Raw genomic sequence first — 25,162 nt, forward strand, 5'->3', positions numbered from 1 at the left:
TACAAGGCTTCTAAGTGCTGTGAAGCGGATTGCAGCACGTTGTAAATGCCTTTATTTCCAAACTGACCTATGCTTTTTATACGTTGGACATCACTTAAAAATAAAAAACATGGCCGTATTAGTGCAGCTGCCGAAAGAGTGCTAAGGCCTCGTCTCTCTTAGGAGAGAGAGATTTCTGGGTTTTTCAGAAAGCTTCAGTGAAGATGCTCTGCCTCGTTAGCTAGAACAGAACTGAGGCATTATCTCATTAGGCCACCGAAGTGGAACAACAAACGATTTCTCGGTTTCCTTCGCGACATCAAAGCTGCTCTTTCCTAAGTGCTTGTTAGAAAGTTGAGAAGCAAGATCTTCTGTTGTTTCTCTTTGAAAAGTACGTTTTTGGTGTTAAATGTCACAGGAAATTTCGCACAGGAGAAAGCATCTTAATTAGCGCCTTGTTTTCTTCCAAGGTGCTCCGGAAACATTTTGGAAATGGAAGCAGAAAACCAAAACATTAGTCCTCATCCAAACCTCAACATGAGGGTAGAAACGCTATAACGATGAGCCAAATAACATACAGATTATTCCCAAAATCCCCTGAATCAATAATAATAATAATAATAATAATTTATTATTTATACCCCGCCCATCCAATGGTACGGCAGGCCTTGATTGCTATCTTTCCCTGACATCAAATGCATTTCCTGGGCCTGCCTGACTCTTTTATAAGTTGGAGACACCCCTAGTTTATGGCATCCCTTGGAGAAGCAAAGATGGGCTGGTAAAACGGGGCGGGACATGGTGACGTCATGTGGGAGAATATCAGTCTTTTGCTCCACCTCCTGCAAGCTTTGCCTGCCTGCAAGATATTGCCAAGTGCATATCCAATTCAAGCTTTGGGCTGAAGTCCTAGCAGGTACGGTGGCACCTTGGTTCTCAAACTCAATCCATTCTGGAAGTCCAGAAAAAAGTCCCTTCGAAATCCAACAGCTTCTGATTGGCCCCGGAAACAACGCCGACAGCCGAAATGGACGTTTGGTTTCCGAAAAATGTTCGCAAACCGGAACACTTACTTCCGGGTTTGCGGCGTTCGGGAGCCAATTTTTTCGATGACTAAGCTGTTCGTGAACCAAGGTATGACTGTATTCCAGTCCCATCAAACTGCTCCTGGAACCAAGGTTCTATAGACTGGGGGTCGTCCCCCCCCCCCCGATTCTATGGGGCCTGTTGTATTTCCTCATTCCTTTAGCCCTACCTCTATGAGTCACGGGCAGGCCGTGCTTCTGTGTGGAATAATAATAATAATAATAATAATAATAATAATAATAATAATAATAATAATAAATTATTATTTATACCCCGCCCATCTGGCTGGGCTTCCCCAGCCACTCTGGGCGGCTTCCCAAAAAAAATTAAAATACTGTAATACATCAAACACTAAAAGCTTCCCTAAACAGGGCTGCCTTCAGATGTCTTCTAAAAGTCTGGTAGTTGTTGTTCTCTTTGACATCTGGTGGGAGGGCGTTCCACAGGGAGGGCGCCACTACCAAGAAGGCCCTCTGCCTGGTTCCCTGTAACTTAGCTTCTCGCAGTGAGGGAACCGCCAGAAGGCCCTCAGAGCTGGACCTCAGTGTCCAGGCTGAATGATGGGGGTGGAGACGCTCCTTCAGGTATACTGGACGGAGGCCGATTAGGAATATTAAGAAGCACATAAAAAGGTGTCGGCAAGAGTGGAAACGAATTTTAAACCCTGCAGCCGAAGGCGGAGAAGGAAGCACTGGTGTTAAACACAATCAACGTAAACTGGCGGCAGTTTCAGAAAGGGATGCATCTGTAGTTTCTTGGGCTCAGGCCCAGAAGCAAGATGTAGGTGCCCAGTCATGCTTGGCTCAGTGGAAAGGGGGAGCATGAAAAAAAATTGTGGCTCACCGTTGCTTCCCTTAGCAGGGAAACAGCTGCGGAGGACTGGGGAGGCAGCACCAAGCTGCATGCATCAGGGCCCCGTATTTTTTGCTCTATAAGACTCACTTTTTCCCTCCTAAAAAGTCAGGGGAAATGTGTGTGCGTCTTATGGAGCGAATGCAGGCTGCGCAGCTATCCCAGAAGCCAGAACAGCAAGAGGGATTGCTGCTTTCACTGCGCAGCGATCCCTCTTGCTGTTCTGGCTTCTGAGATTCAGAATATTTTTTTTCTTGTTTTCCTTCTCCTGAAACTAGGTGTGTCTTGTGGTCTGGTGCGTCTTATAGAGCGAAAAATACAGTGTTTTAAAATTCATTGGTCTTTTGGTCACAGTCTAAAGGTGGGATTCACTTTTAGAGGCCCATCAGCAAAAGCCCAGCATAAGGGCTTCCATTTGCACAATGGGGCCTCGTCTTCCTTCCTCCCCACCAAAGAAAAAACCTGTGCTGGTGCTGCAGGAAACCCCCCCCCCAAACATTTAGTTTGTACAAACTCGACACACACACTCACGTACGACATACGCAATGTTTCTCTTATAAATTCATAGAAAATCAACCGTACATCGGATCTACACCGTTCCACTTTTATTTTGCTCCATGAAGGAAGGATTATCAAAGGGGGAAGGTTTGATACAGGGCAGCCATAATCCCTTGAGCGTACCAAGACGTACTCAGGAGCCCTACCCAGTTGGCATGCCAACCGTGATGGTCCCAGACAGAAGACCATCAAGGTCACAAAGAACTTGCATATGGGAGTGGATTCAGCACGGACTGAGACAAAGGACAGTGATCAGCTCTTCTCTCTGGGGGCAGGAAACTACAAACTCCCCTTTGTCCTCTGGAAAGTACTCATGGGGAGGGGGAAAGGTGGAACCGGCCAGGTGACAAGACACTCCGGCTACCACCACCACAACTCCCTCAACCCCTCCTTTTTGTGATGTGTCAATGATGTAGTCATGATGTAGTTGTGATGTAGTTCTAGGGATGTAGCTTGGGGGATTAGTAACTAATAAAAGTTGGGGTCTCCTTTTGTTCAGGGCTTCCATCTTGTTTCACCTGGTGGCAGGTGGGAGTCCAGTCTCGACAGTCTTCAATAAAGACCAAGCCTACTGGCTGCTGTTTTGCTCTGCTATTCCTGGCTGGTGTCCTTGTTTTTTGTCCAAGGGAGCCCTCGGATTTCTCCGTTAACACTGGGGGAGCCTGCAAAACAGCACACAGTGTGGGAAGAGGGGGAATTGTTCCGCCTGGCGAGCCAAAATGCTTGCGCAAGTGGGATGTCCGTTGTAGTGTGACATTTAACTCCAGCCTGTGATCTTTCACAAAAAGGCAGAGCGTGGTGGAAACTTGGGGGGTGGCACTGCAACCTTGTTTTACTCAAGAGTAGACCCACTAACATTAATGAGCATGACTAAGATAGGGTTCAGCTCGTGCTAAAGCAAAGCCAACATAATCCACTGAACTTTGCAGTGCAGGAAAATCCAACAGGGAAAGGCAGAAACATGCTGGGAAGTGCATTAAAAAAAATTTTTTTACAGAGGGCACTGAGGCAAATGCGTAGCCCTTGACCCTTGGCAGTGGAATCTTGTGAGAGAGGAGAGGAGCAAAGCCTGATGGGGATTGTAGTTTTGCAGGCTGTACTGTATTAATTGTGAAAGGGTGGGAAATGGAGTCAAGGCAGATCTCTTTGGACTAAGAGCTTGGGGGAAATGGGTGAGTGTGCTAACCAGCAGAAATAAAATTGTCACAGCCTCAGACTGGACACTTGGAGGAAACTTCTGAATTGTAAGGCAGTCTCGCACATAGTAGAATATTTTTCTAAGGAGTATGGAAATGTATCCTGCTTTGAAATGAGGGCAGGACCGAGGAACCCTTTTAGCCCAGGGGGTGATAATAATAATAATAATAATAATAATAATAATAATAATAATAATAATAATAATAATTTATTATTTCCCCAGCCACTCTGGGCAGCTTCCAACAAAGTATTAAAACACAGTGGTCTGTTAAACATTAAAAGCTGCCTTCAGATGTCTTCTCTTTGACATCTGATGGGAGGGCATTCCACAGGGCGGGTGCCACTACCAAGAAGGCCCTCTGCCTGGTTCCCTGTAACTTGGCTTCTCACAGCGAGGGAACCGCCAGAAGGCCCTCGGCACTGGACCTCAGTGTCTGGGTAGAATGATTAATTTTTGGGGGGCCCACGTGACCATAGTAGTTGGGGTAAGTAACTTTCCCTCCCTGTTTCTTTGCGGCATTTCCGAGCCTGAGAGACGAGACTTACTAATACCCCTGATGTCTCACCATGTAGGTCTTTCCTCTTGCCAACTCTCCAATAGACTGTGGATTCCCCGTGCTGCAGACCACTTTCCCCAAGCCTTGTCCCCTGAAGATAGCCAACGTGAACCTGAACGCGGGTATCAACTATTTCTATGGGGGCGACTTTATCGTCCCTCATTCTGTGGATGAGCTGGTTGGGAGCGAGTCCGTCAAAGGTGAGCGTAAATGGGCCATGATGCTCTTTGTTTTTCTCTGGGTTAAGTCTCAGGTCTTCCACTTGGTTGGTTGAAGATGGCGCAACAGGGTCCCCTAAAGGTCTCTGGTCCAATACATAAGCACCCCCAGAAATGTCAAGGGGAGTCTAGGTAAACTTAAGAACATGAAAAGAGCCTGCTGGATCAGGCCCATGGACCATCTAGTCCAGCATCCTGTTTTCGCACTGGATAACCAGAATCCTTCAAGCAGGATTAGAGCACAAGAAAAATTCTCCCTGTGGTTTCCAGCAACTGGCATTTAGAAGCCTTGCTGCCATCAGGGCCATCGATAGCCCTCTCCTCCATGAATTTGTAGGGACACGGGTGGCGCTGTCGTCTAAACCACTGAGCCTCTATGGGCTTGCTGATTGGAAGTCAGCAGTTCGAATCCCCATGACAGAGTGAGCTTCCATTGCTCTGTCCCAGCTCCTGCCAACCTAGCAGTTCGAAAGCACGCCAGTGCAAGTAGATAAATAGGTACCACTGCAGCAGGAAGGTAAACGGCATTTCTGTGTGCTCTGGCTTCCATCACGGTGTTCTGTTGCACCAGTAGCGGTTTAGTCCTGCTGGCCACATGACCCGGAATGCTGTCTGTGGACAAACGCCGGCTCCCTCGGCCTGAAAGCAAGATGAGCGCCACAACCCCATAGCCGCCTTTGACTGGACTTAACCATCCAAGAGTCCTTTACATTTACCTTACCATAAATTTGTCTAATCCCCTTTTAAAGCCATCCCAGTTGGGGGCCATCCTATCCTCCTGTCGGAGGGAGTTCTGCAGTTTTAATGATGTGCTGCAATGTCGAGGTCAAGTTCAGGTCCAGCGCCAGGGACGAGTCCCAAGCCAAACATCATCTAAAGGCAGAATCGCCCAAAGAAGCAGCCTGGTTCAGTTAGCTGCCTGCAGCCTTGTTTTCCCTTTCACAAACTTGACTCCTCTCGCTTGGTATAAAACAGGGGTCCGCAAGGCTTACCGGGCATAGGCCGGATCACTCCCACGGAGATCCTCTGTGGGCCGGGCTGGTGCAGCGCAATGCTGGAAATCGCGCCTGCGCATGTCTGCGACACCAGAAATTGCTTCTGTACGTGCCCAGACGCCAACAGAAGTGGTTTCCGGCACTGCGGACATGCGCAGATGCGATTTCTGGCATCTGGGCATGCACAGAAGTGATTTCCGGCACCGCAGACATGCACAGATGCGATTTCCAGTGTCTGGGCACGCGCAGAAGCAATTTCTGGAGCTGTGGAAGAGAGTCCCTGCACCCTGCCGTGCCACACCGGTTTAGCACAGCGCGCATGGACTCACCAAGCTGGCAGCTTGGTTCAGGGGCAGCTCATGGGCCAGTTAAACGACCCTCATGGGCTGCTTCCAGCCCATGGGCCTTAGGTTGCTGACCTCTGGTGTAAAACAATGGCGACCCTAAGTTTGAAAAGTGCCGATTTTACAGTTCCGCTTTCAGGTAAGAAATCCAAGAACGCCACACCAGGCGTGTGTAACCCTCGGAGCATCCATGCGGAGGTCGCCATCAGGCAAGTCAGAGCTGCCTCGGCCAACCTTCCAGCCCACGGGGCACCACAGAGTGGCCCCTCTCGAACCACGTAAACCTGCCACACCAGCAAGGAGAGTGCAGGTATGCCACTGATCACATCGTCTTCCTCTTTCTCTTAGTGTGAACTACACTTTGCAGACTCCCGTATGTCACTCCTCTGGCTGAAAACAAAGGACCAAACACAGAATACACGTAGCAACAGGGGAAGAAGACTTCTAAAGAGCCAACGATAGCTCTCCATTTTTTGCCTGGGTTTTAGTGGTTTTATCCCACCTGTCCTCCTATGTTTAGGTTGCCTAACGTGTGGCCAGGGGCGCCAACTTGAATAAAATGGGGGGGGCAGGTAAGCCACAGGCCACATAATCACAGGACCACAATCACATGCACACCATCTGAATGGCAATGCCCATCAACTTTGAGGGGGGCCAGCTCCCTCAAATATTTTATGGGGTGGGGGGCTAAATGGACCTCACTCCCATCAACCCCAGTCGGCCTGGTCAATGGTCGGGGTGATGGGGGCTGCAGTCAAGCCCTTCTCTAAGGGCTTAGTGTCATATGTGTGGTTCTTTTCCTCCTCTTTTAGGCTCACAACAACCCTGTGAGGTTTACCAACTAGCCAAAGGTTGCCCCAATGAACTCCATGGCTAAGTGCCAATTTGAAACTGGATCGGCCTGGCACTCGAACCACCACATTGATCTGGCACTGTGTCAATTCCATATTTTTGCACTCGGATCATTGATACAAGATGCTAAAAGTAGCTCTGGGTTCCACCTTTTCCCCTCCATGCATGGTGTATTAGAAAACAGTTCTTGTCTGAAATGGGATAGGAATGAAGTTAATTCTTAGTTAATTCGGCCCTTGGCATCGTTGATTTTTGTTGTTGTTGTTAAGCTGTGTTGCTTAGATGGGAGAATAAAAATTGAATGGGTAGATGGCAAGAATGATCTTGTAGGCAATAAGTTCTGGAAACTTGGGACATAGTCTGTGATTCGTGATGGGGAAGAAATGTAGTTTTGTTTGAGTTTTAATGATAAATTATCTAATTTATCTCAAATCAATATGTGAACTCAAACAGCTATTCCTTGAAATTTGCATTTCTCCAGATTTTGTGATGGGAGTTCTCCAAGCAACCAGTGTGTAAAAAATATACGAGGGGTAATTGCTCTGTATATTATATGTGCAGATTAGACAAAACTGCATACCAAAATGTGATTATTAGAAGTTTGCACTAAAATGCTGGTGAATTTTCATGAGGATTTCATTTTAAATCACTGATTGTTATGGAAATGTGAAAAACAGAGTTTAAGGTTAGGAAAATGAGAAACACAGGGAATCCAAAAAAAGACAGATTTGCCTATTTTTATTGGAGGGTACATAATATAACCACCTTCCATAAGCTAAAGAGGTTTAGGTGGGTCTGGTCAGAGCCTTGGTACACACGGCCTTCAGTTACACAAGATGTACCAAATAAATAAATAAAATCACCTGTTCATCACCTGTGTCACAGAAACTCCTGTAGCATCCCTGTTTTGAATTAACATAACCCTTCTCATTTGACTTCCTTTCTTTTCCTTTCAGAAACGGCGCAGTTGCACTTTCGGATCGAACAAATTGTAAATAGCTGCAAGAAGAACGAACGCTAGTTTTGACACTGATTTCCATTTGTATCCAGATGTTTGCTTTCCCAATTTGAGTTACACCCCAGGAGAATTTGTTCCATAATTTCACATTTTATATCTTCGATCAGAGACTGAAATGAATGAACTGATTTAAGTTTCTTAAGGTTGATGAAGCATGCCTGATTTTTTTTCAGATCCAGGACTGAGTAGGATACTCTGGACCAAATGTGACTCTTAGGCTCCAGTTACCATGTGACTATTGGTAGTGCAATCAGTTCTGCCCATAAAAAAACAACAACAACCAGAATGCAAATCAACCTTCGGGGAGGCCATTAACAGCTGGAAGAATGGCAGGGAGAGGGGCTGCTTAACCCTCTCCCTTTCTTTCATTTGTCTGCTCAAAAGCGCCTCCCTCTCCCTCTTCCACCTGTGTCAGAAAATAACCAGCAGCAGACGGTGGCTGGATGGGAGTTGTGATGCTCACCTGACCTCCCGACAGCTGCATTGCTGCTGCTTACCCAGAGACAGAGAAGTCGCAGGAAAGTCAGTGTGATGCAGATAGAGCAGCAGAGCTAATCCTGTGCTCCTGCTGGTGTGAGCCAACCTCCCTGGTGCTTGACCCTTCTCTGTCCCGATAAGCAGCAGTGACTCTGTGGTCAGGAGGTCAGGTGAGCGCTACCTCTGCACCACACTTCCCCCTACTGGAAACTATGTTTTCTCCCCTATATTTTCGCTCCCCGGAAAAACATATTGAGGAGACGGGCAAACAACAGGAAGGAAAACAGATTTAACAGCTCCTCTGACACTTTCACTCCTCTGCCCAGGCTGATTTGGAATTTATACCTTTATGAAAACAACCACACAACTTGTAGTTTTAGCCTCAGCACTGTTGTACTGCAAATCAGGGGTGTGCCTTAGCTATCAGTGGAAAAGATGAGGCTCCATGGGAGCCCATGTTTATTCCAGATTTAATACATAACTGTTGATGGATTGCGGATGGATAGCCGTACTAGCATTCGTCCCCTTAACCTGACCTTATGGTGTTGTTCCGTTTTAATTAGACTTGGGGTTGAGTACAAGATGTAACTGTTACGGTCGCATAAGGGTTTTCTGATGGAAGCATTGTTGGCAGGGGCAGCTTTGGAGAAAAGATAATAGCAAGGAATAAATTGAAGTTGACATCCATTCCTAAAATACGTCGGCTCAGGATATGGAATTCATGTGGGAGACTGTCCTTGTAACAAGTGATGAATGAAAATAATATAATCGGAGAGCAGAAAATGTGAGTTGGTGATTATAGAGTTGGAAGGGACCCCAAGGGTCTAATAATAATAATAATAATAATAATAATAATAATAATAATAATAAATAATGATAATAATTTATTCATATCCTACCCATTTGGCTGGGTTTCCCCAGACACTCTGAGCGGCTCCCAACAGAATTAATGAAAATAACAATAAAAAAGCGATAAAACATCAGACATTAAAAGCTTCCCTAAACAGGACTGCCTTCTATTTTTTTTTTTTTTAAGTAATTTTTATTGGGTTTTCACATTTTAAAAACACACACAAATGAAAACAAAAACAAAACATGTATAATTTCATAACCTTACTTTCTTAACCCCACTCCCTGACTTCCCCCCACCCCCCCTTCATACATCCCAAATCCAATAATTAGCTCAGCAGGTTCTTATCTCTCTTCTTTAACATATTATTGTTATTTTTAAAGTTAATTCTTATTACTTGGCCAAATTTTACTTGTCCAATTTTCTTATAAATATTAAATCATTTTCTAAGGTCGACCCAAATTCCCTTCCACGAATTTCCCCCTTTTTATATTGAATGTAGGTCATAATAGCCAAACACAAAAGTCATAAAAGTTTTAAAATTCTGTTCTCCCCTCCCTCCCTACCCCGGTTTCTGTCCCTTCCCAAATAAATGTCCACAAAACAGTTCTTAGCCTGGATTCCTCACATCAGAGGCCCTCAAATCTCTGTCAGTCTCTCTCTGCCGGTTTTGTTGGTAGCCCTCTTTGTTGGTCCTCAGTTCTCGAAGGAGCTCTGGCACAGTCTCATCAAATTTTCTTCCATCCAAAATACTTGGTAACAGCTGCTGCAACAAGCCAACTGATCTCCCATACTCAAAGAGGAAGCCCCAATCATATTTCTTGTTTCTTTTAAGTTCCAGTATTCCAAGTGTTCCATGGGCTTCCTCTTTCCACTTTCGCATCTTTCGCAGATTGGTAATCCCAAGATCTTCTTCTTTATGTTCTAGCAGTGTAGGCTTCAGATTGATACTCTCCTGTAGTTTCTTATCTCCTTCTTCCCTCTCCTCCAGTTCCAAAAAAGTCTCCTCTGGTTCAGCTGCAGATTTTGTTTCAGTCAGATCCTTTATGCATTCAGCAGGGTTGCTTGTTTTAGAGTTCAAGGTTATAAGTTGTTCATAGCCATACTTTGCTCTTGCAGTATTCCCACGAGAAGAAACATTCTTTCTATCTCTGCCTGTAATTTTCCATCTGTAGCCATTGTAATGTTTCAAAGTTTCCCCTAGGGGGATTCTAGTTACTTAATAGTCCTTTCCCAACAATCTGTTACTTTGTTATTTGTAACTACTTTGTTCCCAAGCACTTTAATTCAAATATAGCAAATTTAGTCCAGAGAGATGTTAAACAATAAAATTTTTTAACTTTAACTGCCCGTTTGACAGCTCCTTTGACAGCTGTCAAACTCCTTGTTCCTTTTCCTCCAGCTCACACACAGGGGCACTCCCGGGTCGGGGGGGGTTTTAGACAAAAGCTTCTAAAGTTCAACTCTTACTCTCCAGCACAAATCTTCTTCTGTCAAATTCCTGGAATTAATGTCTTTTAACTCGTACCAAAAAAAAGATCTCTCCACCTTAGTTCTCCGATCCTTGCTTTAAATCTTTTGTAAATAGAGGGGGTGCGGACTTCCCTTTAGCACATCCCCCGGTCGTACCGAATTTAAAGGTAAAAATTTTAAAGTCCAAATTCCATTCTACTCACGGGTTATTTCAAGTCCAAATTTCAGGGGAAAAAGTCAGTGCTCTCCAGCCATGGCTCGCGGCTTCGCTCCACTGCAGTAGCGGTCTACTCCCAGCACCACGCCACTCTCCGTACCCTCTCCGTAGCCTTTAAAAAGGCTCTTCGTGGGTCGGGGGGCGCTTGAGGTGCCCACCGAGTCACCAAGTCCGCAGGCTTCCGCGCCTGCGGTTTCTAAGGGTCCCCGCGTCGCCGTCGCGATGAGACCCGTCTGCAGCGGAGCCGATTCCCTCCGGAGCTCGGAGGGAATCCGCCATTAGCCGATCGCGCTAACCCGGAAGTCCTAAACAGGACTGCCTTCTAAGTCCAACCCCAAGCAATGCAGAAATCTTTTGTCCAACTTGGGGCTCAAACCCACAACTCTGAGATTAAGAGTTTCGTGCTCTGCCAACTGAGCTCCAAGCATAACTTCCCCCAAAAGCTTTAAACCCTCTGGCATTCTGCAAAAGAAAAACAAGAAGTGCTCTTCCTGTGGAACTGAAGAAAGGTGTTCCTTGCATATATGTATTTTTGGGGGGGTGGGAATCAGGTGTGGTAGTCTTCACAAGGGGGGCACAGCATGGCAACAGAGTGGAACCATAGAAGCTGGCAAATTTTGGGGTTGCCACGTTGGAAATGGCACTGGCACATAGTAGGAGAGTGTATGGAATGTGGATGGCCATCTGAAATAGGGGGGCAGGTTGAAGAGCCCCGTTTTGTGGCCATTAACCAGCTGACCCTCTGTCTTTGGGGCAGGGAACCTACAGCTCTCCAGATTATAGACTCCATCTCACATCAGCCCAAGCCAGCATGGCCCAGTGGTCAGGGATGATGGGAATTTTGGTCCAGCGATATCAGGAGAAGAGAGCAATGGTTGCCTTTCCCTGCACTACCCAACTTCTGATGGGCTAGAGGTTGCGTTGGGTTCTTTGGAGCTGCTGGCCCTCATGAGACTATAGGTGCTGAGTGTTGAGGTGCTCTTTTAAAAGGAAACATCGGTGGAGCATCCTTGAGGGAGCAAACCAAACAGCCAAGATGACTTGGTGCATTAGGAAATGTTCAAGCTGTGTGCAGCCATACCCGAGACAGCTGCTGGAGTGTTTGCAATCCAGCCAAGGATCCCTGGGGGTGGCATTTACCAGACCTCTCCTCACTGTGGCTGAAATGTTTGTTATTTAATAAAAAAGTAAAGGGACCCCTGACAGTTGGGTCCAGTCATGGCCGACCCTGGGGTTGCGGCGCTCATCTCGCTTTTCTGGCAGAGGGAGCCGGCGTACAGCTTCTGTGTCATGTGACCAGCATGACTAAGCCGCTTCTGGCGAACCAGAGCAGTGCACGAAAACGCCGTTTGCCTTCCCGCCGGAGCGGGACCTATTTATCTACTTGCACTTTGACGTGCTTCCGAACTGCTAGGTTGGCAGGAGCAGGGATCGAGCAACGGGAGCTCACCCTGTCGTGGGGATTCGAACCGCCGACCATCTGATCGGCAAGTCCTAGGCTCTTCAGTTTCGAAATCACCTTCAGAGGTAGCCCCACGTAGAGCGCATTGCAGTAGTCCAAGCGGGAGATAACTAGAGCATGCACCACTCTGCAGCAGCACAGAAATCAGAATCCTCTTCAAGTAGCCCATATTCTCTACCCTCCCTGGTAACCATTCGGGATGAACGTTCAATAAACAAGTCATACCAAAGTGCCTTCAGAGTGGAACGTGATGCTGACCAAGGAGAAGATGTGGTCCCCAACCTTAGTTCAGAGATACCAGATAACTGCGGGAGGGAATTGGCAGGGAGGTGGAGGATATCCAATGTTGACTTAATTCTCTCCTGGACTCTGAAATCAGAAGTCGAGTAGAGGGGGCTGGGTGCATCTGCAGGAAAAGAATCGACGGCTGCGGGAGGGGTTAAACAACTACGCCACTGGCACAATTCTTCCCCGCGAGTCCCTACCTCTGCATTCACACTTGCGCATTGCTTCGTTGTTGTTTTTCCCATTTCCAGAAAGTATGGACTTGGAACGAAGCAATATCTGCAGATACGATGTGACAGGGAAGAACATACAGGGGGGAATACTTCCTCCGTGAATTCCTGATCAAGCCCAGATGATGTGGTTATTTTGTGTGTGAAGCTCTGTTTCCCTGGTCCGGTTCTACCTCTCAGCTTTCAGCTCTTGTTTCAAATCCTCTTGCTGTTTGGGGTTTGCTTTTTCGTTTTAAGTCCTATTTATTATTTTTTTCCAAGTATATATATTTTTTAAAAGAAGATAATAATTACAGAGTGTGTGTGGCTGTTGCAATGGCTTCCTCTTCAGAAATTCGAATGGTGTACTTTTTCAGAAAAGAGTACGGTTTGTTTTTCACGGCAGCACAAATGAAAGCTCATCTATCCAAACTTTCCGGATACAGTGCAGTGCATTTGTGTGTGAGAAACACACACACACAAACCTCTTCCAGTCTTCAAAAACCAGTAGGATGATGGCATCAATCCTTTGTTTCCTCTTGGATAAAGGGAGGGAAGGACAGCAAAACCTGTAACTTCATGTAGACTCCTGTGTCCTCCTGTGTTGGTTGACCACAAACTTGACATGAGCCAACAGTGTGACGCGGCAGCTAAAAAAGCCAATGCAATTCTGGGCTGCATCAATAGGAGTATAGCATCTAGATCAAGGGAAGTAATAGTGCCACTGTATTCTGCTCTGGTCAGACCTCACCTGGAGTACTGTGTCCAGTTCTGGGCACCACAGTTCAAGAAGGACACTGACAAACTGGAACGTGTCCAGAGGAGGGCAACCAAAATGGTCAAAGGCCTGGAAACGATGCCTTATGAGGAACGGCTAAGGGAGCTGGGCATGTTTAGCCTGGAGAAGAGGAGGTTAAGGGGTGATATGATAGCCATGTTCAAATATATAAAAGGATGTCACATAGAGGAGGGAGAAAGGTTGTTTTCTGCTGCTCCAGAGAAGCGGACACGGAGCAATGGCTCCAAACTACAAGAAAGAAGATTCCACCTAAACATTAGGAAGAACTTCCTGACGGTAAGAGCTGTTTGACAGTGGAATTTGCTGCCAAGGAGTGTGGTGGAGTCTCCTTCTTTGGAGGTCTTTAAGCAGAGGCTTGACAACCATATGTCAGGAGTGCTCTGATGGTGTTTCCTGCTTGGCAGCGGGTTGGACTCGATGGCCCTTGTGGTCTCTTCCAACTCTATGATTCTATGATTCTGCTGCAAAACTTTCAGAATGCACCGATTTTGCGGAGTTTTCAGAAGCCTTGGCCTATAAAAAGGCTGTACCTTTCGCCCAGTCTTTAATTCCTCTAAATGGATGTTTCTCTCCCATCCATTTCAGATCCCCGTTGCTTCCTTGAAACATTATTTGCATAAAAGGAATTGAATAATTTATAGAGAAGCAGACACTTGGGTGTAGCTCGGTCGAGATTTGCCCATAATCACGCCGTGCCTAACACATGGCTCATAGCTTGTTTAATGGGATGGAAGCTGACGGGTTTGTCTTGTACCGCTGCTATAGAACTCATAGCTTTCAAATGACCTCAGTGTACTTAGCTACTTTGCTTGTTGATCTCACTGCTCTTTTCCCTTCCATTAATGGGAGAAACTCTTAAAGGCAAATGCCCCACTTTTCTGCATTCCCTCAAATAATAAAGACAGTTTTGGCCTGGAAGATATTTCATGCATTCTATTTAAAAAGAAAAAAAAATATTACAGAAGAGTTGGAATGCTTCAATTTGTAAAACCCAGGGTTTTAAATGCTTAATTAATTTGTTTTGTTTGGTTGGAAGTTCCCTTCTCTTCTCCCCCTTTGCTGAAAGAAAGTTGTCCTAATATCCAGTTTACAAAAACCAACTCATGGATTTTAGTTATTTCAGCTTTGTAATGTTCTTCCGATCACTGCAGATGGTGACAGCAGTCACGAAATTAAAAGACGCCTGCTCCTTGGGAGAAAGGCGATGGCAAACCTAGACAGCGTCTTAAAAAGCAGAGACATCACCTTGCCAACAAAGGTCCGTATAGTTAAAGCCATGGTTTTCCCAGTAGTGATGTATGGAAGTGAGAGCTGGACCATCAAGAAGGCTGATCGCCGAAGAATTGATGCTTTTGAATTATGGTGCTGGAGGAGACTCTTGAGAGTCCCATGGACCGCAAGAAGATCAAACATATCCATTCTTAAGGAAATCAGCCCTGAGTGCTCACTGGAAGGACAGATCGTGAAGCTGAGGCTTCAATACTTTGGCCACCTCATGAGAAGAGAAGACTCCCTGGAAAAGACCCTGATGTTGGGAAAGATGGAGGGCACAAGGAGAAGGGGACGACAGAGGACAAGATGGTTGGACAGTGTTCTCGAAGCTACAAACATGAGTCTGACCAAACTGCGGGAGGCAGTGGAAGACAGGAGTGCCTGGCGTGCTCTGGCCCATGGGGTCACGAAGAGTCGGACACGACTAAATGACTAAACAACAACAACAACAATGTTCTTTCTGGTGTTTTTTCAGATGCAGCCGTGAAAAGCAAACCTTTTTTTTGGTAAAGCATCATTCTAATAAAGCCCTAGAAATTCTGTTTCAGTCAACTTTGTCACAGCTGAGCAAGTGCGTTGAGGATGACCTGCTGTTTTGTGCTAAAAACCTCCCAGAAGAAAAATTCTGTATGTTTGTTTTCGTTTCCCTTAAACTACAAACAGTGAAAAAAATTGAGATGATTTTAGCCACATTCCTAAATCTGTCATTCAATTGAACATGCAGTCCTTTATCGTTTACCCGAGAGCAAGCCCCAGTGAACCCAATGGGACTCACTATTGAATGGCGAGTACAGGAGACCATCTTGGTTGTGAATCCTGGAAGACCTGCTCCCAGCTTTGCAGGCCTTTTCCCACCTGGCCTGGGAGGGGAGGGTCTGGAATGACTCCAGCTACAAAAGCTGAGTTGGCTATTTTTTTATTTTATTTTAAGCATTTCTGTAAATATTGAAAGAAGGTACATGTTTCTCTGCCAAAGCTGGGGTGGTGGTGGAAGGGAAACAGATCCCCACCTCTAGTCAGAAATTGTAATTTGGAAAATTAATGTTTGCAATCAATAAGCCCTAGAGTAGCAGGCAAGGTGGCTAATGGCTGCTTTGAATCCCTTAACCCAAAAGTTCCCTTTGCCATTTTAGTCCCTAACCTACTTTCATTTATTCTGCTGCTTAGTGGCCTACTCTTCAATCCAAGGGACTTCACAGTGTGTCTATGAAAAATAAAACCACAAATTGATTAAAACATTGGTCATACTCTTGAGTATTATGAATTATGGTGCTGGAGGAGACTCTTGAGAGTCCCATGGACTGCAAGAAGATCAAACCTCTCCATTCTGAAGGAAATCAGCCCTGAGTGCTCACTGGAAGGACAGATTGTGAAGCTGAGGCTCCAGTACTTTGGCCACCTCATGAGAAGAGAAGACTCCCTGGAGAAGACCCTGATGTTGGGAAAGATGGAGGGCACAAGGAGAAGGGGGCGACAGAGGACGAGATGGTTGGATAGTGTTTTCGAGGTTACCAGCATGAGTCTGACCAAGCTGCGGGGGGCAGTGGAGGACAGGAGTGCCTGGCGTTCTCTGGTCCATGGGGTCACGAAGAGTCGGACACGACTAAACGACTAAACAACATACTCTTGAGTAGACCCAGTGAAATTGATGGACATGAATAAGTTAGGTCCAGTCATTTCAGTGGTTCTACTTTGAGTAGAACTTGGTTAGATACAACCCAGAACTTTCAGAGGGGTAGCTATGCTGGCCTGGTGCACCACCAGCAACAAAAAATATTTTGGAAACTAAAAAATGATAATTGTGCCATCGATTTCCAAGCAGTCTAAGGGCAGCCCCATGTAAAATGCAGTTCAGAGTCATTTGCACAACATGGATAACTGGCGAGACGCTGGTTTACGCAGGAGTCTGTGCTATGCAAACCTCTGTCTCGTTGAGCCTCAACCCTGCAGAAACAACCTTACATGCATTGCCAATGGCTTGTTTGTGTTTGTAATAGGTAGAAGGTAAAGGACCCCTGGAAGCTAAGTCCAGTCAAAGGCGACTATGGGGTGTGGCGCTCATCTCACTTCAGGCTGAGGGAGACAGTGTTTGTCCACACAGACAACTTTCCGGGTCAACTAAACCGCTTCTGGCACAATGGAGCACCATGACGGAAACCACAGCGCATGGAAATGCCGTTTACCTTCCTGCCACTGCAGTAGCTATTTATATACACACACCAGTGTGCTTTCAACTTGCTAGGTTGGCAGGAGCTGGGACAGAGCAATGGGAGCTCACTCTGTCATGGGGATTCGAACCGTCAACCTTCTGATCGGCAAGCCCAAGAGGCTCAGTGGTTTAGACCACAGCACCACCCACATCCCTGTTCGTAATAATGCAAGCACACTGTGCTGATGCACAGCTGTAATAATAATAATAATAATAATAATAATAATAATAATAATAATTTATTATTTATACCCCGCCCATCTGGCTGGGCTTCCCCAGCCACTCTGGGCGGCTTCCAACAAAATATTAAAATACAATAATGCATCAAACATTAAAAGCTTCCCTAAACAGGGCTGCCTTCAGATGTCTTCTAAAAGTCTGGTAGTTGTTCTCTTTGACATCTGGTGGGAGGGCGTTCCACGGGGCGGGTGCCACTACCAAGAAGGCCCTCTGCCTGGTTCCCTGTAACTTGGCTTTTCGCAGGGAGGCAACCTCCAGAAGGCCCTCGGCACTGGACCTCAGTGTCCGGGTAGAAAAGTGGGGGTGGAGATGCTCCTTTAGATATACTGGACTGAGGCCATTTAGGGCTTTAAAGGCCAGCAATGACATTTGCGCCTACTTGTCACCATTGCTGCCATGGCAGCTATGCAAACCCCACAGCAGAAGAAGAAGTGTGCATGCACACGAAAGCTCATACCAAGAACTAACTTAGTTGGTCTTTAAGGTGCTACTGGAAGGAATTCTTTTATTTTGTTTTGAAGGAAGTCATAAAACATGATAGGGATACATTTGAATTTGCAATTAGGTAGAACAGGGACACTACAGATATAGCAACAGTTAAAAATATATATAAATTAAAACTTAGTCACTAACATATACGGTAACCTAAAATTATCATTTAAGGCCCAGCTGAAACGTCAACTTCCATGCTCTGCAAATTCTACCATAGCATAAGTGTAATTTGCTTTTTTAGTAAGGGAAGCGCTCTCTAATCTTAACAGACCACGGACACATGCCAAGGCCTGTTAGATGATTTCCAGGTCAGGCTACTGAGCTTCAAGGCTGAGTTGGGGATTTGAAACCAGGTTTCCCTGAGCCAAACACAATGCTTTGACCACTGACACTACACTGAAGGCCTTGCATTTTCTGTCTGAGAGAAGTGTTGCCACCTCCCTGGAGAAGAACAGGAAAAGGGGGCCAACACCAAAAAGGGCCACCCAGCTACCCACCTAACCTCACCTAGCCTCTGATGCAGTCCCTTGTTTTGCAGACAGAGCCAGGTCAGGTTTCTTCATGAACTGGCTGCCATTTTCAATTTAATCATTCATCCGTTGGAAGCACTTGCATGCTTTTAAGCTCTGCATAATCCCTCCTGATATTTTCCTCCTTTTGCAGCAAGAGGCATTTTTCCATATGCCGGGTAGAGATTTCCATTACAAATCTCTCCGCTGACCAGAATTAGCCTCCTCCTCTCTTGTGTCAGATGGTTTACAAATGGATTTTCCTCTTCTTCAGCGATCCCATATCTGGAGCACCAAAAAGCATGGGTTGCCTTGAGCATTAAGGAGAAAAGACACTGTCAGGGTTTTCTGTTTCCTAGCTTCACAAATGCATAATTATTTATTGCCAATTTCTCTTGAGGACCCATTTGATTGAAAATGCAGGAGAAATTTAATTCAGTTTGCATTTAAAGGTGAATCTCCCCGATTCACACTTTCCAAAGCAATATGTGAAATTGATAGGCACAATTCTCTGAATTTTGCAATGCTGTTCTCCAGCCAGGTAATGTGTACAAAAACATATAGTGCACCTATAAAAACCCACAGATCATTGAAAATAACATACCAAAATGCCTTGTATTTGGAGGAAATTATTTGCGAAAATGTCTGTTGGGAGAAATTGTGTGCTAAAATAGCTGTACAGTCATACCTCGGGTTAAACGTGCTTCAGATTGAGTGTTTTCAGGTTACGCTCCGCAGTGACCCAGAAGTAATGGAACGCGTTACTTCCGGATTTCGCTGCTCGCGCATGCGCAGACACTCAAGATGACACCACGCGCATGAGCAGACGCGGCGAATTGCGACCCGCGCAGACGCAGATGTGCATACGCGGGTTGTGTTCATTTCAGGATGCGAATGCGGCTCCGAAACGGATCCCGTTCGCATCCAGAGGTACCACTGTATTAGGCGAAATTCTCACTGGAGTGCTGATGAATTGTCAAGAGAACTTTTTAAAAAAACAAATAAACTGCAGATTGATGTGAAAATGTGAAGAAACAAACTTATGACTGGAAAAATGAGAAACTGACATTGCAGGTTCCTCCATCCCTGGCAAAAGCCAAGTGTGCATTTCTAAAGCAGCTGATTCATAGAATCATAGAATTCTAGAGTTGGGAGGGGTCCTAGGGGTCATTTAGTCCAACCCCCTGCAGTGCAGGAATCTCGGCTAAAGCATCCATGACAGGTGGCCACCCAACCTCTGCTTGAAAACCTCCTAGGAAGGAGGAGTCCATCACCTTCTGAGGGAGACCATTCCACTGTTGAACAGCTCAGAAAGCTCTTCCTGATGTTTAGTTGGAATCTTCTTTCTTGCAACTTGAAGCCACTGGTTTGAGTCTTCCCCTCCAGAGCAGGAGAAAACAAGCTTGTTCCCTTCTCCGTATGACAGCCCTTCAGATATTTGAAGATGGCTATCGTATCTCCTCTCAGTCTCCTCTTTTCCAGGCTAAGCACACCCAGTTCCTTCAACCGCTCCTCATAAGGCTTGATTCACACCACAGTTTCTCAGGCATTCTAATATTTTTATTTTTAATCATTTTATATTTTTAAAGAATATTACTGCATTTAAACTCGATGGAGGAAAACTAGTTTTAAGCATGTAACAGCCCACATAAATTAAGAAGTCTACAAGACGATTACAATCACATGTATTTGTTTCAATTTATGGTACAGGTTGACGTTTAATATCTGATGCTGAGGATGTGTTTTTTTAAGGGCAAGAGGAAAAGAGAAAGTGCTAGCACTCACCGGTAAAAATATCCAAAGTGCTCGTCAAGAAATCCCCCAAATGTGAGAATTTATTTGCTGTGTTTATATCCCACTTCTTAACCAAATTCGACTGCCAAACAAGCTACCATCTTAAAAGGTACAAAAATGCAGTCTCCTTTAAGAACCTGAGTATATAAGTCAACCTTACCAAAAAGTACAGATAACGGATAAATTCGATTCAGTTCATATTGAAAGGCAAAACCAGCCTCATTTTTTACTTTACAATACAATACGAAAACTGAATCTCAGCCATACTTCGAAACTTGCACTTCTCCAAATTTTGCAATGCATTTCTCTATCCAAGTGATGTGTGTACTAGAGTAAAATATGCATTAAAATGCATGATTAGCAAATGTACAAAAAATGGGAAATTGCATACAAATGTCTATATTAAGAGAAATTTGCACTGAAACGCTGATGAATTTCTACAAATATGGAGAGCTAAACAATGAGAAAAACACACCCTTGCGAAAAAGGCAAAAGCAATATCGTTCTCTTTTCCGCAGGAAAGGGCACGTTCCATAGTGCTGGTGGGATAAAATACCCAAAATAAACAATTTCAGACATTTCCTTATAACTTTGTGACATCTATCATAACATATCAGCCACAGTCCACACAGCAAAGTAACGATTCTTACTGTAACAAATGTAAGCCAAAACCGCAGTCCACTAATATATTTAGTATGTGCTAAATTACTTCCTATTACACAATTTCCTCCAGATGGAAATATTTTGCTTTTAAGAGAAAATATTAACTAAAATTCAAATACCTGATAATTGTATGTTGCTCTTGTTTCAAAACTTACCTTGATGAGAAGACAAGGATAATATTTAAATGCTGAATACATGTTTTTATTAAATGCCACAGGGGGGTGTGTGTGTGTGTGTGTGTGTGTGTTTTAAAGAAACAATACAAGTATTTGTTCCGGGTGTCCCCCACCTCCTCGCCAAGCTGATGTGTTTTTATTTAAAAACACTTGCTGAGTGCCCCCCAATTTTTCACATTTCCGAAAATGATGTTTTCACACCCGGTTTTCCAATTTGTGCGAGAATAAGGAGAGCGCATAAACACCTATCAATGGCGTTGTTAAGTTCCCGATTCTTTCAGATTTCTTCCCACCAATTTGTCTGAAAAACAGGTATTTGCAAACACGGGTAGCCTCATTTCTTCGGGTCCTTTCATTTTTCATGAAGTGTTTTCAAAAGACTTCAATCAGCCTTAATGGTGCATTTTTAGTTAAGGAAACAAAATGGGAGAGAAGTCAATTTAAGCTCCCTGATGAACAAGTGTCTGAAGAAGGGGAGGGGGAGAGAGAGAGAGAGAAAGAGAAAGAGAGAGGGATAAATGGGTTTAGAAAACGCAGCCAAGACAAGTCATACGCTGTTGAGCAGAGCACTCAGGGAAGCAGAGATACAATGGAAAGAGTAAAATACTGCAGAGGCTTTTTAAACTACTGACAATTGGAACAATAGGCTGGGCCGAGACATCTGTGTTAAACTGTGAGGAGGAAGGTGAAAAGGAAGCTGGAGACTATAAAAAGAGGCTCAAAACATCAGAATGAAGGGCCTTCAAGCAGGAGCCAAAATGAATGCGCAGGGTGGCTGGCGAGGCTAGAAATCAAAATTGGCATAGTTTGAGGTTTAATTCACTTTGGAAGGGATTGTTTCCTTTCTTTTTTAAAAGAGAGAGAGATCCTAACCAGCATTATTTCGAATGGCTTCCTTTATCCCTTCCCTGGAATAAATAACCCAATTTTTACGGCCCCCTGTTTTCCACCTGCGGAGCTTTAAAAACCCTGGGATTATTAGGCAATGCTGCTTCCGCAAAAATGAAATCTTTCGGCTGCATAAGCGGCGTGCTTGGCGTTGCCAGCAGGGGGGTTACAACAGGGGAGCTGCAGGCAAAGGACACGATCCGGCAAGGAGGCCTCCTGCACCAGTTTGTTTCCGAAAGGGCTGTGCAGGAGATGTTTCTCCCGGACTGCGCTCCAGAGTAAGCCGTCTTCTCCCTTGTGAGCACAATTCCTTTGCCACCCAGAACTTTGCAAGCCTTCGTTGTGTGCCTCCTCCACGACAGATGCAACACGAGAACAGGGCTTTTCCGTAGTGGCTCCCTGTTTGTGGAACGCTCTCCCCAGAACTTTATTATACACCTTTAGGCACCAGGCAAAAACTTTCCTCTTTAACCAGGCCTTTGGCTGACTGACATCCAATGCCCTTTTAATATTTGCTGGAGGGGGGTGCGTGTGTGTTACTGGGTTGTTTTTGTTTTTATTATGTATGTTGTGTTTGCGATTTTATGTTGTAACCGTCCTGAGACCTGTGGGAATAGGGTGAGATACAAATTTAATCAATAATAATAATAATCAATAATAATAACAACAACTGTGGTCGAGAGATGCGACCCTTTTGTATGGATTCCTCTGTTGAGAGAAAGGATCAACATCTTCTAACACCAGGGCCTCCCCGGTGGTGGCTTCCAATTTGTGGATGGAGACCTTATTAATCTTCCCCCTTGCTGTTTTAAATATATGTGCACTGTTTGTTCATATGTGAAGGGTGTTCTGTGTCAATGGCAAATAAAACCTCTCGACTTCTTGGTGTTTTTGCGCTTAACCTAGTTGCAATATAATCCCACCGTACCCCTCTTGTGATCTTTGCTGTGTGGGACTGAACTGGACACAAGACCCAATGAGACTTCCCTAATTGTAAGACCACTTTTGTGCTTTTATTCCCCCTTCTCCTGTTTACAGTCCCTTATTAATTCAGCAAGGTTTATATACACTATTCTAACGATGGCTGAATGTTACATTTTTGATGTAGGTTGCTTATTTTAAACTTATGTTTTATTATCACATTTTTGTATTGCATTGATTGTTATAAGACGTACATTCCTTGTTTCTGCAGCTTGTAAACCGCCTTGAGTATTGTAAAATAGAAAGACGGTATACAAATTAAATGTGATGATGATGATGATACTGCTTAATCAAAATAATGGGTAGTATCCAATTCAAGTGCCACATCAGTGCAAGGATTTAGGCTCATGCCTAAATCCTCTCGCCCTTCTTTGCATGTGTCCCATGCCCCCCCCCCAAAAAAACCCCAGCTCTGGAGGGTTGGGGAAACCCCCTAGAACAGACTTAGGGGCATTGCAGGGGGAGGGGGAGTGGAACCGGGGTTTTTTTTTCAGCTGGAAAAAAAAATGGTGCTCAGGTGGGTGCCATTGCCATTCTAAGAGAATGAGGGGGGGGGGGTGTTCACAACACCTCTTTTTCTTGAAAAACAGCACTGAGTGGGACACTTCATTGTGCAAATGTAAATCCTTGCACTGACGTTAGCTGGATACCCACCCAACATTCTAAGCAGTTATTTAATAGTGTATCCCTGTTTTTTGAAAAATAGTATTTTAACAGGTTTAAAAAATAGCAGACAAATTATCAAAATACAGATAAAATCAACAGTTTCATAGCAATAAAATTACATGTCTCCAGTAGGCTTGCTTAAATAATAATAATAATAATAATAATAATAATAATAATATAATTTATTTATACCCCACCCATCTGGCTGGGTTTCCCCAGCCACTCTGGGTGGCTTCCAACAAAACACTAAAATACAATAATGTATTAAACATTAAACAAAAACTGCCCTTCTGATACACAAAGAAAAAAAGAAAAGGAACATGCAGAGAGACTCGCTCTTCAGTCATGAACAGGGCCAAATAGAATTTGGTTGCCCCGCGAAGCATCTAGTTTGTCCCTTGGAAAGCCAGCAGAACCTCCTGTTCTCATTTCAAGCTGGCAGGTTCAGGCTCTAAATGCATCACAGGGAAGGACGGGGTAGACTCTCAATTCAGGCTGTATTTGAAGGTGAGCCTAACTAATATGCAATTTCTTATACGGTATGTGAACTGAACCATGTGCACTTTTCCAAATCTTGCAGTGCAGTCCCCCAGCCAAGTTCTGTGTACAGAGGTACATATAATAGGGTAAAACACATGGGTGAAAATGCATTTATTAGTGAAAATAATATACAAGACTGCATTATATTAGGGATACTTGCTTCGCAGAAATGTGCCTATGTGGCAAAACTGCATGCCGTGTATATTGAGAGAAATTCACACTAAAATGGCAGATTTTCATGATGAGGACTTTGGGGGGGGGGGGAATCAGCAAATGGAAATGTGAACATAACTCTAGATTGGAAAAATTAGATGCTGAGGGAAACCAAAAATTGGCAGGTTGTCTCATCTTTAATCAGCATATTGGTTTTTAACCTGTTTCAATGTTTTTCCCAGTTGATGTTGGCTTTCCAAACTGATGGTTAGTTAGCTAGATTCCATTTATGAATTTCTTCCTGCAGAATATCTCACAGGAAAATTAAAATTAACGGGGGGGGGGGCATTTTGAAAGAAAAATCCATGTGGAAAAAAAATCCCATACATAAAAGCCACTCTATATAGAACCAATTAAAAACAACTCCACACATAACAACAATTTGGTACGGGGGCTGGGGGGGGGTGGGCATTTCAAATCCAATGCAGATGCAAATTAGGATAAGAATCTCCCTTTAAAAGGCTTATATTATGCTTGCAACGTACTGCTCTGGGAATTGGTAAGGACGAAAAGTGCCATGAATAGAAATAATGATAAATAGTAATAAACATCTTTCCACGATAGTTAGCTGCTGTTTCGTGAGCCAATTTTAAAATTTCAATATGGCTTTTATTGCATGGTTTATATAAATATTTATGGAAATAAATAGAAGACCAGTTCTGTGTTGTGCCTCAAGAACTGGGTGTATTAGCTGAACAGAAGCTCTCCTTGCTTACGGCTCACTGCAATTCTTTTCAAAGTCCACCTGACACTCAGAGCCCAGCCCTTATCACTGCTGCAGGGCCAAGATTTCCTAAAGTACACTGGCAGAGAAGAGCCTTAAAACCCACCAACGCAGCCCTCATTATTCTTTCAGCATGCATGTCGGCGAGATGAGGAATTAAAAGCGAAAATCACTGTAACTCCAAAAGAACATCTGACTCGCAGAGCTACAGAAGGCATGTTTTCTCTCTCTCCCTCTCTTGATCCTCTGCGTGATCCATAAAGGAGGATTCCACCCCCCCAAAAAACAATTAATTTGGTTGCCCAAAACCTTCTTAAATCTAAGGAGATTTAAAGGGAGCGGGAGGGGGGTGAGTAGAGAAATAAAA

At 44.6% G+C, this 25,162-nt stretch overlaps 1 protein-coding gene and 1 long non-coding RNA gene across 4 annotated transcripts in view; one reads left to right on the forward strand and one right to left on the reverse strand.

Annotated features, from left to right (window-relative positions):
* LRRC9 (leucine rich repeat containing 9) overlaps nt 1-7,798 on the forward strand; it is a 73,382-nt gene extending 65,584 nt beyond the window's left edge. For 2 of the 3 annotated variants that reach the window (XM_079982408.1, XM_079982409.1), the window contains 3 exons: nt 4,246-4,429; nt 5,914-6,090; nt 7,595-7,798. In XM_079982408.1, the coding sequence (XP_079838534.1) occupies nt 4,246-4,429; nt 5,914-6,068 (339 nt within the window). In that variant the 3' untranslated portion in view covers nt 6,069-6,090; nt 7,595-7,798. Of the gene's footprint in view, nt 1-4,245; nt 4,430-5,913; nt 6,097-7,594 lie in introns of all 3 variants that reach the window. The other variant, XM_079982410.1, reaches the window with a different exon arrangement.
* Nucleotides 1-25,162, reverse strand: part of LOC307208869 — a 288,717-nt gene that overhangs the window by 37,115 nt on the left and 226,440 nt on the right. The window lies entirely within an intron of this gene.

Source organism: Podarcis cretensis, assembly GCF_951804945.1.
Source record: "Podarcis cretensis genome assembly, chromosome: 1".
Lineage (NCBI taxonomy): Eukaryota > Metazoa > Chordata > Lepidosauria > Squamata > Lacertidae > Podarcis > Podarcis cretensis.